The 13726-nt window shown below is 51.3% G+C and overlaps 1 protein-coding gene across 2 annotated transcripts in view; it reads left to right on the top strand.

Annotated features, from left to right (window-relative positions):
• Abr (ABR activator of RhoGEF and GTPase) overlaps nucleotides 1-13726 on the top strand; it is a 189504-nt gene that overhangs the window by 145274 nt on the left and 30504 nt on the right. For both annotated transcript variants that reach the window (XM_027924429.2, XM_027924431.2), the window contains 6 exons: nucleotides 988-1110; nucleotides 1451-1526; nucleotides 1984-2088; nucleotides 3081-3155; nucleotides 4537-4634; nucleotides 5040-5171. In XM_027924429.2, the coding sequence (XP_027780230.1) occupies nucleotides 988-1110; nucleotides 1451-1526; nucleotides 1984-2088; nucleotides 3081-3155; nucleotides 4537-4634; nucleotides 5040-5171 (609 nt within the window). The remainder of the gene's footprint in view (nucleotides 1-987; nucleotides 1111-1450; nucleotides 1527-1983; nucleotides 2089-3080; nucleotides 3156-4536; nucleotides 4635-5039; nucleotides 5172-13726) is intronic.

Below are 13726 nucleotides of genomic sequence, written 5' to 3'. Positions count from 1 at the left end.
TACTTATGCATTTTATTATGTTTTCCCCTCAGGGCTGGGACTTGTACCCAAGGGTGCTCAAAAACTGAGGTCCACCCCCAGCCCTTTTTATTTTTATTTTGAGACAGGATCTCACTAAGTTGCTGTGTCTGGCCTCGAACTTGCTATCCTCCTGCCTCAGCCTCCCAAGCCACTGGGATTACAGGCATGTGCCACCTCATATGACATGGCTGAGGTTTTGAAAGCAGGGTGTCTCTATTGTACCCAGGATTTAATTTATAGAGGTGATCAAAAAACAATGCAGGGCTGGGGTTGTGGCTCAGTAATGGAGCACTTGCCTGGCACATGTGAGGCCCTGGGTTTGATTCTCAGCACTGCAGATAAATAAATAAAATAAAGGTCCACTGACAACTAAAAGAATATTAAAAGAAAAAAAAAATTAAAAAACAATACAGAGAGTCTAATGCCACTGAGATATTTTTATTACTTATAGTTCCTTAGAGAAGGGGTCCACCACACTACACAGGTGGAGGCCTCAGGGTCATCAGGAGGCAGAAATGGAAATCATGGGCCACGGTGCCACTGCATTACTTAGGTTTCTGTGGAAGAAGGAGAGCAGGGCGGGAGAACAGCTTAGCATTGCCGATTTCAAATAATGTTGGGGGGCTCAGGCCTTGGGGTGGTCTCTAGTCCCTGACCCTGATGATTTAGGGCAGAGGAAGTACTGCCTTGATGGGTGAGAGGCCTTTGAGGGGTGGTTGGGGATTTGGATTCTGGTTGTTGATTTGGGGGAGTCATCTACGACCTTAGGAGTTAGCCAGCCCTGCGAGGAGTGGCTTCTCCTCACCTAGCTAGGCCCCTAGCTGCCAAAGCACCATAAAATATAGAAAAATTTTTTAAAATCATGATTAACACACCGGGGGGGGGGGGGGATGTTGTGCTTAGAGCTGCTGAGTGTGCAGTGGGGACTGAGCGTGAGGGAAACCATCTGTGCCTCATCCCCTACAGAAAGCCAACAAAGGGCAGAGCCGGGCCATCGAGCGCCTCAAAAAGAAGATGTTTGAGAATGAGTTCTTACTGCTGCTCAACTCCCCCACAATCCCGTTTCGGATCCACAATCGGAATGGAAAGGTCAGGAAGGGTGGAGTTGGGACAGAGATAGCCCCTTTTCTTGGTCCAGGGCAGCCCACTCTCTCTCCATGGCTCCTGGGCCCCCCACTTTCCAATGAGGCTGCTGTGGTTGCAGCCCTGAACTCTCTCTCCTACTGGTGTGGAACCAGTGCCCTCTGCTGGCCACCAGTAGCACTGTCATCCCGGTCATCTGGCTTCCCAGAAAGAAACACCCCCCGCCCCCAGCTGCCTCCTCTAAGCTCAGGGGTGTGTGGGTAAAGAGCTTGACTGGGAGCCCCAGAATCTGGGAATATGCTTGGCTTGACTATGGTCATCCCACTGAATTCTCATCTCTCTTCAGAGCTACCTGTTCTTACTATCCTCGGACTACGAGAGGTCAGAGTGGAGAGAAGCAATCCAGAAACTACAGAAGAAGGGTAAAGTCCTGTCCTGCTCTACGTTCGCATTTCCAAACATTTTCATGTCAATTAGCTCTTCTTCAGTCCTCACAGCCATCCTGTAAGATGCCAGGAGAGTTGGCACTTAATTCATGTTTCTGATCAATGGAAGCCCAAAGAATTCAAGCGATTCACTTAAGGCATACCATGAGTTGGTGATAGACCTGGACCCAGAGCTCAGGGTTCTGCCATTCTCACTTGCTCTTGCCCTTACTCTTATACACACATACCTGAGCCTCTTCCCTTAGACTCTCCTAGGGCCTCTGACAGCACTCACAACTGGACCCATGTGAATGTCTCCAAGTCTTTACCTCCCAAGGACCAACTCCACCCCTAGAACTAAGCTGTTTGTTTTCCCATGGCAGCCCCCAAGGAAGAGCAGCAGGTCCTAGTGAACCTGTGCTAATGCTCCTTCCTCCCTTGCTTCCTCTTGCAGATCTCCAGGCCTTCGTCCTGAGCTCAGTGGAGCTCCAGGTACTCACGGGATCCTGTTTCAAGCTTAGGACTGTACACAACATTCCTGTCACCAGCAATAAAGATGGTAAGATCTGGAACCTGAGGTGGCCCAAATAGCAGGTGCAAGTCCCCAGGGCATTGCTGTGTCCTTCTGTAAGGACCATGGCTACCGATGTCTGATCTCCGGTTAACTCTGCTGGGGCGATTCTATTGCTAGGTACATAGAGATCTTAAATGGGGGTTACTCTCTATTGAACCCCCAGGCCCTCCTCAGCCCTCTCAGTTGTGAGAGAAGAATCTGGAACCCTGGGGCACTGGGATGGTGTTGGTTTCTGAGACCGTCCCATAGTGGAAGCAAAAGGCTGAAGCCCGAGGGGTAGGGGGACGATGATGGATGGAGAGGATAGTATATGAGAAATAAGCCCAGAAGTTTCCAGGGTCTGGATCTTGGAAGGCCTTAAATGCTAATCAAGGGAGTTCAGATGTCATGCAAATGGGCAGGGCGGGGGGGGGGGGACCTGGGGGAGGTTTTTGAGCAGAGACAAGTGCTCTCAAGGTTGGAAACTGGCCCAAAGCAGGTGGGTTCTGGCTGCCCATGGTTCTGGGAAAGCGTTCACTCTCTGAAAGTGGTTTTGAGGGCCAGCTTCCCTTGGTCTATTTGGATCAACTAGGGACCCCTGTGTCCCAAGCAGGGGTCAGAACTGAGCCTTCCCTCTTCCATTAGCAGAGCGACTAATCAAATTAGTTTTCCCTTTGAAAGGTTAAACTAGGAAGACAGCCATGGAGTAAGCAGGATTCAGAGGAAGGGAAAGTAGCCCTGGAGAATAGTATTAAATATCTGGCCCATGAGTGTGGGTTTGGGCTGAGCCCAGTGGGAAACAGCCTGGCACTGAGACCTGGTGCAGCTCCGGTTGGAGGAAGCAGTGGGCTTTGCAAACTCTTTAGCCAACCACCAGGTGGTGCTGTCAGACCACCTGGCTGCATCTCCCTGGGTCAGCAGCTTTTCCACCAGCCTGGGACAGAGTTGGGGGTGAGCTTCTCAACACCCCCTACCCTGGGGGCTTTTCTCTCTTGCAGATGATGAGTCTCCAGGACTCTATGGCTTCCTCCATGTCATCGTTCACTCTGCCAAGGGGTTTAAACAATCAGCTAGTAAGTGCTCCTGACTACCTGCCCTAGGAAGAAGTTGGGTGGCCACTGTTCATCTTTTACAAAAAGACCCATGGTGTGGGACTGCCCATCTCCTCTGCTCTGCTCTGCTCTGCTCTGTGCAGGCTGGGGTCCAGCTAGTATGCCTGGAGATGTGGGGCATTCCCCCAAACCCCAGGAACCAGCTCCTCTTGGCAGGGAGATCTCTTCTCCCCAAGTCCTCATTCCAGGTATCTGAACCCTGGAGCTGCAAACACCTGGACTTCAACCCCATCTCTGCCAGTTACAAGCCATGTGGCCTTGGGCAAGTTTCTTAACCTCTCTGACCTTCAGCTTCCTTCTCCATAAACGGGAGTCACACTTGTTAACACTGACCTGTGAGAGTGGACTCAAAGATGACCATGTATGCATGTGCCAGCACCCATCCCTTTTCTATTATCATCCCCTAAGTCTGGAGATGAACAGAACTGTATATTTAGTAATACTAACCCTGTTTAATATTTCATAAACTATACTTGTCCAATTTATCTACTTTTTACCCAGGAATCTGTGAGTCAGACAGCTTATAGTTCTTACCCATTTACCAGGTGAGGAAACTGAGTCACAGGTCTAAAAGGACTTAATATTACACAGAATCGGAAACCCAGGGCTCCTGGCTCCTCTCCTCAGCCTGCCCCTTTCCTCTGGCAGGTGACATCTGCCCTTGTCCCTCTCCCTGCAGACCCCTTTCAGAGCTTCTGTCATCGGCCCACAAACAGCCACTCAGGCATTGCTGGGAAGCCTCCCTGAGTTCCCGGGGAGAACTGGCCTCCCCCTCGGTGTCCCCATCGGTTCAGGGCAAACTGTGTTTACAGCACCTGTCATGCTGTTTTGTCACTTCTAATTCGCCTCTCCCACTGATATCTTTGAAGGCAGGAACCAGGTCTCCTTGATCCTTGGAAACTAGGAGCTCAGAAAGGCTGAGTGACACTCTTAATTTACAGAGCACCTACTGTGTACCTGGAGGAAAGGAGAACATGGTCAGCATGTGGACAGGGCCGTGGTGTGTTCAAAGCCTTTTATGGCCCATTATCTGTCCTGATTCTCTGGCATCCCTCTGTGGTCACTGACTCATCCCCACTTCACACACAGGGAAGCTGAGGCTCAAAGGGCTCAAGGGACTTTCCAGGGTGGCACCGGTATTATTAGGTGGTGCAGCAATATTTCTAAGCCTTCTGACACCTAAGCCCAAGCTCTCTGTTTTAGAGCATTTCCTGAAGGGGCCTCTGGAAGGGACAGGTGCATTGTCCCCTCAAGGGCTTCACCACCACTACCCTTGCCCCAGCCCTGTTCCCGGGCCTCTTGGGCCTCACTTGGTGTGTCTTGTCTGCCCTTCTCCTTGCAGACCTGTACTGTACCCTGGAGGTGGATTCCTTTGGCTATTTTGTCAGTAAAGCCAAAACCAGGGTGTTCCGGGACACGACAGAGCCCAAATGGGATGAGGTGAGTGGAGGAGGCTGGTGTCCCTATAGGGATTCCTCTGTGTCACCGAGCATGCCCTCCTAATCACTGTGTTCATGACCTATCTGTTGGCGGGGAGGGGTGGCCATTGCCTGTTGGTTGGACCAGCTCTGTCTCCCTAATCCAGTCCCTCCCATCCCCTGTTCATCTGGCTTCCGATTAGGTGTCAGACATTAGGGTTTCAGCTCTGGCCCACAAACTCCACTTCATCGGTGATGTGGAGGCCTCTGGGAGCTCCAGAAAATGAGACGCTCCTCCGTGTCTTGTGATATGTTCCTCCTGGGCCCCGCTCACCCTCAGCCTTGCAAAGCTGAGGCCCACACCTGCCAAGAAGCCCTGTGCCCCCCGCTTCTGAGGTTGATGACCCTCTGTTCCGTCTTTCCCCAGGAGTTTGAAATCGAGCTGGAGGGTTCTCAATCCCTGAGGATTTTGTGCTATGAGAAGTGCTATGACAAGACCAAGGTCAACAAGGACAACAATGAAATCGTGGACAAGATCATGGGCAAAGGGCAGATCCAGGTGAGAGTCCAGGGCCCCAGGGCAAGGCCTGGGGAGCTGCCAGGCATTGTGGTGCCTATTGAGAAGGCGTCTTCTGGTCTTGTCTTCTTGATTAAGGTGCTTGGCCTTTTGTGACTTTAGTTCAAAGCTGGTTTGAAAAAATTCCCCAAGGTGGTGGTTCATGCTTCCTAGAGACGGCTTCTTACTGAGCATCCAGGTACCTGTGGGGCTACAGCAGACTCATTCATACTTCTGCAGATGGAACTGAGGAATGACAGTTTTCACACTCCAGTTTCAGTCTGTTGGTGGCTTTTTCCAAAACACGATATTGAGAAGGATTCTGAGGTTGTGTCATGAGCATGGGGGGGCGGGAGAGTGCTCTGTGTGATGAGCAATTCTGCCATAGATGCTGGATAGGAATGAGGCACATTTCCCGAGCACTTGTTATTCTACCAGAAGGGCTTGGATCCTACTGGTTCCTGGGGCTGGTCTCTGACTTGTTGCTAGAGTTGCTGGACTGTCTTCAACTGAGTTTTGGGAGTCACCAACTTAGGAAAGATACTTTGAGTTTCAGTAGAGGCAAATCCTCAATCAGACTGTTTCTCTTTTTTGGTCCTGGAGATTGAACCCAGGGGCACTTAATCACAGAGCCAGATCCCCAGCCCTTTTTATTTTGAGACAGAGTCTCGCTGAGTTGCTTAGGGCCTCACTAAGTGGCTAAGGCTGGTCTCCAACTGGCAGTCTTCGTGTCTTAGCCTCCTGAGTTGCTGGGATTATAGGTATGCACCACCACACCTGGCTCTGCTCTGTTTCTTGATGCCGTGAAAATGTATATAAGGAAAAAGTCCTTGCTTGCACCTTGCATGTCTAGAACATTTTTTCAGCTTTGAAGATGGCTGCTATCTACTTATCTGTCAGGAGAACTAGGCTTGGGGACAGATAACACTCAGTGTGGAGCTTTCCACACTCCTGTCTGGCACCTTGTGTGACCTCATGATTAGGATACAAGTGGGAATCGATTCTGTGACTATGAAATCAAGGGAAATGATAACTGGTACATAGGGAGGCCTGAGCATTGGATACTCCTGGTCTCTTAACAATTGCCCCCATGTGACGGGGTATAGGTTGTGATAGGGTGAGGCTTTTTTGCAGAAAGTGTTTGTTCTCTGATGCATGTCGAAGCTGAAATTTGGTATCTGATCCTCAACTGGGTATTCTTGGTGGCACTAGGACCTGTGTGGGTCTCCCACTCCCCCACTCCTGTCTCAGGGGGATGGCACTATTTAGTAGAGGCCTAGCCATCTGCCTTATGCCACCCATGTTCCTGAGCACGTCCCTTCCTGATGTTATGGGACCTACACCCTGCTCCTCAGCACCGTCGCCAGGGAGACAGCGCTGCTAGGCAACCAGAAGCTAGTCTTTCATTATTCGGGAATTAGGGATAAAGCGAGAAAGCTCTCTAAATCTAGTCCCCAGAAACTACTCTGCAGGGATAAGTAGTGGGAGCCCCATCTCCACATCCCTGGGCTGGGCCAGAGGGACAGGCGGGGAAGGAGTTCTAGGCTGGGCTGTCCAGCCTCCAGGGGATACCCATCCAAGAGACATGAGCAGCCTCCATCAGTGCTGTGGAATGGAAGAGTAGAAAGGGTGTCCAGGGCTGTCAGCTCAGTGGGTACCGTGACCCACGACCTCTCTAGAGCTCAGAGTCCAGAGCACGGAGGTGGTAATCTCCCATCTGGACTTCAGCCTGCCACCGTCCCTCCCTCCCGCTCAGCTCACAGGCCCAGGAGAAGCACACCATAAATCATTGCATCTTGGAGACAGGAGCAGATGGAGGCAGTGGGGGAGGGGGAAGCAGCCAGGTTATGTTTGGCAGAGCAGAAAGCACAGTCTGCTAAGGAAAATGTTTCTGTGTTTAAGCTTCGAGGAATGTTAAATGCCTGGGAGTTGATATTAAAAGAAACATAAACCTTCCTGCTGCCAGCTGACCTGAGCCCATGAGCGGACAGTTCAGAGCCAGCGGACTTTGAAATCCCTTTGTGCTTCGCTCCCCCTAACTCCCAACACAGCCCTTTGGCCCCAGCCACAGAGCCATCTCACCCCCTATGATTCAGGGAAGGAGGTACCTCCCTGAGGTGTGCCATAGCCCATAAAGTCCAGCCCTGTGAATGCCCTCAGAGCCAACAAGGATGTTGGGCTGGATGGATAGTCTGCACTGAGCTGTTCCCACATGGCCAAGCCCCACAGAGCCACAGAACAACCTGTTCCCACAGCTCATCCCACCTCTATTCCTGCCTGGTGTCCAAGAAAGGAACTGGCACCGTCCCTGGAGCACAGGCCTGCTCCCCTTCGGCAGGTATTGAGGATGGAGCTGGAGGCAGCCTCGTGGTACAGCCGGGGATACTGCAGGAAAGGCGGGGAGAAGAGGCCCACTTCTATGGCTTCCCTTCTTTCTAGGCCCCTTCCCACTCAGCCCAGCCAGAGAAATTCCACTGTCTGAGCTCCAGGCATTTGCTCCTATGATAAGTGGCCCTCTCTGGCTTTGCTTGATGTGGCAATGGGTCATAGAATCCAGAGTGGGAGGCAGGGGTGGGCAGTGTTTAGTGACAGATAAATGGCAGTTCTAATCACCAACATGTGTGTTTGGCATTTGTGCTCTTGAAAGCCTGTTTCCAAATGTTGTCTCATGTGGTCTTTGCAATAACTCCGCAAGGAAACCGACCTTTCTGTCCTCCCCATTTCACAGATAAAGACACTAAGGCACCGAAGTTAAGAATCTTAGCCAAGGCATCTCTGCTTATGTATACAGGGAAGGCCATGTTCTCTTCTCTGTGCCATGTCTTCTTGCCTCAGGTCTTCATCAAGAAACCTAACGCTGGGTGCACTGGCACACACCTGTAATCCCATCTACTGGGGAACGTGAGGCAGGAGGATCTCCTGAGCCCACCAGTTTGAGACTAGCCTAGGCAATATAGGAGACCCTGCCTCAAAAATAAATAAATATATAGAAAGAGAAAAGGAGGAGGAAGGAAATTTCCCAGCCTACTTAAAGGGCCCTGACATGGCTAGTGGCAGAACAGCCAGAGTGTTCTGCCCCAGGATCCTTTTTTATGGCATAAGGAGAGCTCAGTCTGCCTTTGCCTGGATTATTGTCCCGTCTGGACTGGGAACATTTCTGCCTTGTGCACCTGAAGTTAGAATGCATAGGAAAGAGCAAGGGGAGGAGGATTTATCGTGCACCTGCAGTGGGCCTCAGGGTGCAGGTCCTGGCCTTGAGGAATCCATTCTGTATACATCAACTGGAGATCTAGCGATGCCAACAGCAATGATCCCATCTGCACTTACAAAGAGCCCCGCCCTGTGCTCAGTGCTCGCTCTCTGATCTCAGGGCATCTTCATAGTACCTGTGGGTCGCTCTCTGATCTCAGGGCATCTTCATAGTACCTGTGGGTCGGGAATGTCAGCATGATGATGAAGATGAGAAATGCGAGGCAGCATGGAAGGTTGAAGCAACCTGTCCCAAGGTCACTTGCGTGGCTGGGGTAGGAGGGCCAGGACTTGAACCTGGGGAGCCTCCAGCTCCAGAGTCCCTCACAAGGTGCTCCCAGCCTCCCACTGCTCCCATTAAGTCATAGATGGGAACTCAGGCCCCAGGAATTCAAAGAGGGAAAGGTCATCGTGGGCTGGAGGTAGGGAGGCTTTGAGGCAGAGGTGGGACAAAAGGGATTTCAGAAAACCGGATCTTTTGATTCCAAAGGCAGTGTTTATATCATAAAGAAAATCGCAATCATAGTAAAGCAACTCGAAATGTAGTCACAAACCATCCCACTCCTGCTCCTCTGGAACACCCATTTTATTTGTAACTTTTCCCTTCCTTGGATATATACATTTTTATATAGTTTTAATCACAGTGTGTAATTTTTTCCCTATTTTGTGGAATATTATCATAAACCCTCTTATTTCTAGGGTACTATCAATCATTTTATAAAATGGCCTGCACAGTAACTGCCGTCTGTAGACTGTGTTCTTCTAGCAAGGTGGGCAGGCTCTGGAGTGGTAGAAGGGGTGGAGAGGTCGGGAATGTGCAGGGAGCAGCCTAGGAAACTGAAGAGCCCAGCTGGCTCTAAGCAGGGAGGTTGTGAGCTTTGCAAGAAGGAGGGGAGGTGAAGGAATGAATACAGAAGATCTGAAGGGTTTGAGACCGGCAGGAATCTAGTCCTGTCTTTTAGAGAGAAGGAAAGCAAGACAAGAAAGGGTGAGTGACATGGCCAGTCACATCTCGCTAGTGGTTGAGCGAGGGTTCCAAATTCAGGGAACGCACCCCGACTCCCACCCAAAGCTGGTCATGCTTGGAAATGATCCTAGATGGGATAGAGAAGGATTTGGGTGTCAGCCTGTGACTCTCAGGGGTCTGTCCTTTGTCACTGCAGATTTAGTGAGAGGTCCCACCAGCTTAGTCCCTTTCCTCCTCTTCAGGCTCAGGAGATCTCCTTTTCTTTCCAGACCCAAGGTTTCCATTACCTGTGGATTCTCAGTCCAGGTTGCCCCACTGTTCACCCTCTCCTTGCTGCCCCACCCCCAGCCCTGTCTGGCAGGGTTACAACTCATCCAGGACTCCCCCCAGCCCCCGCTGCCTGCTTTGGCTTCCTGCTCCCAGGGGACTCCTGAATGTTTATCCTAGTCTATTTCCAACCAAGCTGCCCCAGGCTCCAGATGTGCTGTCCCCAACTGGGACCAGCCTGCTGACTGATTAGCATATTCCCAGGGTCCAACCCCTCTTAGCTGGCTAGGCCAGAGAGGAGAGCTTTCCCTCAGGGGCCCCACAGCTCAGTTCCTACCCCTGACCTCAGACTGGAGAAGAGTCTGTGAGACCCAGGAGCTGCCTAAGCCAGGGGAGCACTTTTGCGCCTTTGCCCACTCACCCCCACCCTCTTATTCCCTGCCTCCACCAGGAGCCTGAGGTCTGCCCCAGGTCGCCTGGCTCCCCTGTGTGGAGCTACTCTTTCCCATAGCTAGCCTGTCCTGACAGCCCTTCTTGAGCATAGGCGTGCTCAAGACCCTGGAGTGGGAAAGGACAGCATTCCAGGCCAAGAAGGACGTGCGGCTGTCCTGTCCTGGGTGGTAACTTACCCTCACCCCTGATTGCCAAGTTCCAGCTGATGGGCTGCCTCCCCGCTCTGTTCCCTTCCCTCCCGGAGCTTGGAGCCTGTGCCTTAAGGTTAATAGGCAGGCCAGGGAGGATTTCTTTGACATTCTTAACCAGGCCACTTGGAAGCTTGTGAGAAATCGGAGCTATTATAAACCATACTTGGGAGGAGGTCATGAAGGCTACACCCCTGGCCTCCAGTACTAGGGATGTCTATGGAGCCCAGTTGGCAAATCTGACCATATCTAGACCCTCTAACTTTTTATTCTTTTTTTTTTTTTTTTAATTGTGGTAAAATATACACAACATAAAATTTACCGTTTTCATAGTTTTCAGGTGTACAGCCCAATGGCATTAAGTCCGTTCACATTGTGGGATGATCTTCATCAGTATTCCTCTCCGGACCTCTTTATCTTCCTCACTGGATTCTGTGCCCGTTAAATAATAACTCCTTAGTTCTTCATTACGTTATTATTAAATAATAACATCTTAGACCTTCATGGTTTTAGATAAGAAAAAAAAAAAAAAAGCTTATCTCTGGGATGAAGATTTCCTAGCCTCCTCTCCAGACCCAGGTCTCCCTCCCCCATACACTGTTCATCACCCCCTGGCCATAATAAAACAGCAGGGCCCCATGGCCCCAAGGCACAACTGATCACTAGGAACCTTGTAATGTCAGCATCCTCTGGCCTTCTCTCCCCCAGGAAGGCATCCCTGGCTCCTTGACCCTTCTTTCCCAGGGCCTCTTGTCCAGTGGCCAGTGATTTAGATATATTGTTATGGAAGTGCAGTGACCCTGATGCTGTGGGAAGAGCAATCCAAACTGAAGGTCAGTGTCTCTTGAGCTCTTGAAGCCTCGGTTTCCTTATCTATTAAATGGGATAATTATTCCCATTCTTCACCACCACATTATTCTTTTTTTTTTTTTTTTTTTTTTTTTGGTACCAAGGATTGAACCCAGGGGCACTTAACAACTGAGCCACATCACCAGCCCTTTTTTATATTTTTAATGGAGAGACAGGGTCTTGCTGAGTTGTTTAGGGCCTTACTGAGTTGCTGAGGCTGCTTTGAACTCATGATCCTCCTGCCTCAGCCTCCCGAGCCACTGGGATTATAGGCATGCGTCGCTGCACCCAGCTACCACCACATTATACCGAGGCTCAAAGAATATAATAAACCTGAACGAGATTGATAGAGCTGTGACATGCATCTCCAGCCTTTCACTGGTTTATTCATGTCACTTATGGTTTATTGAGTGCCCTCTAAATGACAGGCACAGTGCTGTGAATCCAAAGAATGGACAGGATTCCACCATCTAATAAAGAAACCATGAGAGAATTTTTATTATTCAGCCAGCACTGAAGGGCCTTGAGGACAGACAGATCAGGGGCTTCAAGTTTTGCTTACTCCATTCATTAGTTGGGGGAACAGGTTGAGTTGCTTTACCTCTCTGAGCCTCAGTTTCCTCTAATGTGAGAGTCCTGAAGCCCTTGCTATGGGGCCTGGCACAGAGTCAGTACTTGTTTAATGGCAAAGTCCCTTTGCCCTAAGCTAGCAGGTTCAGGTCCCCTGCCCCCCAACCTTCCTTCAGACAGTGTGGGTACAGCTTGTTAAACGGCCCCCTTCCTAAGTCTGTCAGCAGTCTGTGGCCCCTGTGTTGGGACCTCTGACTGAGAGGCCATCCTTTTTCTTATACTGATGGAGTCAGACCCAGCTTTGATGGGACCACCTCAGAGTGACTGGGGAAGTCAAGCCTGGGGTCCCCACTGCCTGCGGTGCCTAGGGCAGAGAAGCTCTGGGCTTGTCCTAGACATGTCTCGCCTAGGCTTGGCGGGGTCAGGCCCAGAGTGCAGTGTGAGCGAGGAGCCCTGGAACAAGGGTCCTTTGTCAGCCCGCAGAGAGCTGCTTCTGGTTTTAATTACTCTGCAGAGCTGGAGGGAGCTCTGGGAGAACATGGGTCAGGAGCCTGCTGGGGCAGAAGTCGAGGGCTCCCCCACCCCAGCTCCCTCCTTCTGGCCCCCCGAGGGGTCTATTGTCCCGGATTCACTCTGCCTGAGGGTCATGAAGGCCAGCTCTATTGCCCTGATAGCCTGGCCTCTGGAATGTTGACCTAAATGACCAGGAGTCCCTCTTTGGACAAATAACAGGCCCATTAATGTGGGTTCCTGGCACCTTGTCCCATTTGTCCTTTAGACCTTTGTTTCTGGGTCACACTGACCACTGCTGGGCCCAGTGTCCTGAGGGACACCTTATTTGACAGGAGTGGGGCTGCCTTGAAAATATCTTGGCTGGTGGACCTTTCCCTTTCGTTCCACCACTGTAGTCCCCCCAAACCCCTATCCTGGCATACCTTACAACCCCAGGCAGCTCCAGGCCCTGGAATTCAGCCTCTCCCCTGGGAGATGGAGTCCCTCCCTCCCTGCAGTGGTCCAGACATGCATGGCAGGTGCTGTGTCTCCCTCTAATTTGTGCTTCTCCTTCTCTGGTGGCTGCTATTCTCAGAGCCAGCCCAGGTGGGATGCTTCCCTTTGACCCCATTACCACCACCTTGCCAGTCCTGGAGGGTACATGGGGACAGAGAGACTGAATACCAGGCCTGATTCTACTCCTTGCATCAGACACCACTCCTCCCAGGGCCTGGGGACTGGACCTATTGTCCTTCATGGGGCCACCCACCCCAGCTGATGCAGATCCAATTTTTTTTTCCCCCCAGCCTAGTGCCCCACCTGCTGTCCCTCTTTCAGGCTGGTCTAGAAGCTTTGGGGATACTTGGAAAGTGGGCAAAAGAAAGCTTATCCTCTGCCAAAAAAAGCCAGGATGAGGACACTGAGAGAGTGACCGCCCCACTCTCCAAATGCTGTTCTAAATGCCTAATGTGAACCCCTGGCCCAGCTGCCTCTGTTACCCAGGTGTTCCTGATTTGGGGAGCCTGGGCTCTGCCAGTGATTGCTGGAGACTGGAAACATTCAATAGGAAGCAGATGGAGGCTCAGATCTCCTTCCCTCTCCCCACTTGGGAATGCCTCCTTGGCAGGCCGGCTTGGTGCCCACCCCCGCAGGCCCACCTCTGAGGGATGTGTGACAAGCTAAGAATCCGATGCATAGAGTACCTTGCAAACTGATTCTCTCAGACCCTGGGAATACCTAGCCTCTCTCCAAACCCTAAGATGGGTACTCTCAGCTGTGGGGTGGGGACTCCCTGACCCAGAGGCAGAGGACCCAGGTTTGAGGCCAGCTGGCTGGTCTCAGGTGCCCTCCTGTGCAAGTCCTCTGCAGCCTGGGTGGGTTTCAGACAGGCCCATGGAGGTAAAACTAAAGGCGGACAAGGCACTTGGTAAGCAGGTCACTTCCCTGCAGACAGGCTGCTTCCTCCTCCCGGGAATCTCAAAAACTGATTCCTAGGATGGTCCCACTTTTGATTCTTTTCCAAA

Source organism: Marmota flaviventris, chromosome 17 (assembly GCF_047511675.1).
Source record: "Marmota flaviventris isolate mMarFla1 chromosome 17, mMarFla1.hap1, whole genome shotgun sequence".
Lineage (NCBI taxonomy): Eukaryota > Metazoa > Chordata > Mammalia > Rodentia > Sciuridae > Marmota > Marmota flaviventris.
The sequence above is the reverse complement of the archived record's forward strand: the minus strand, read 5'-3'. Positions and strand labels throughout refer to the sequence as shown.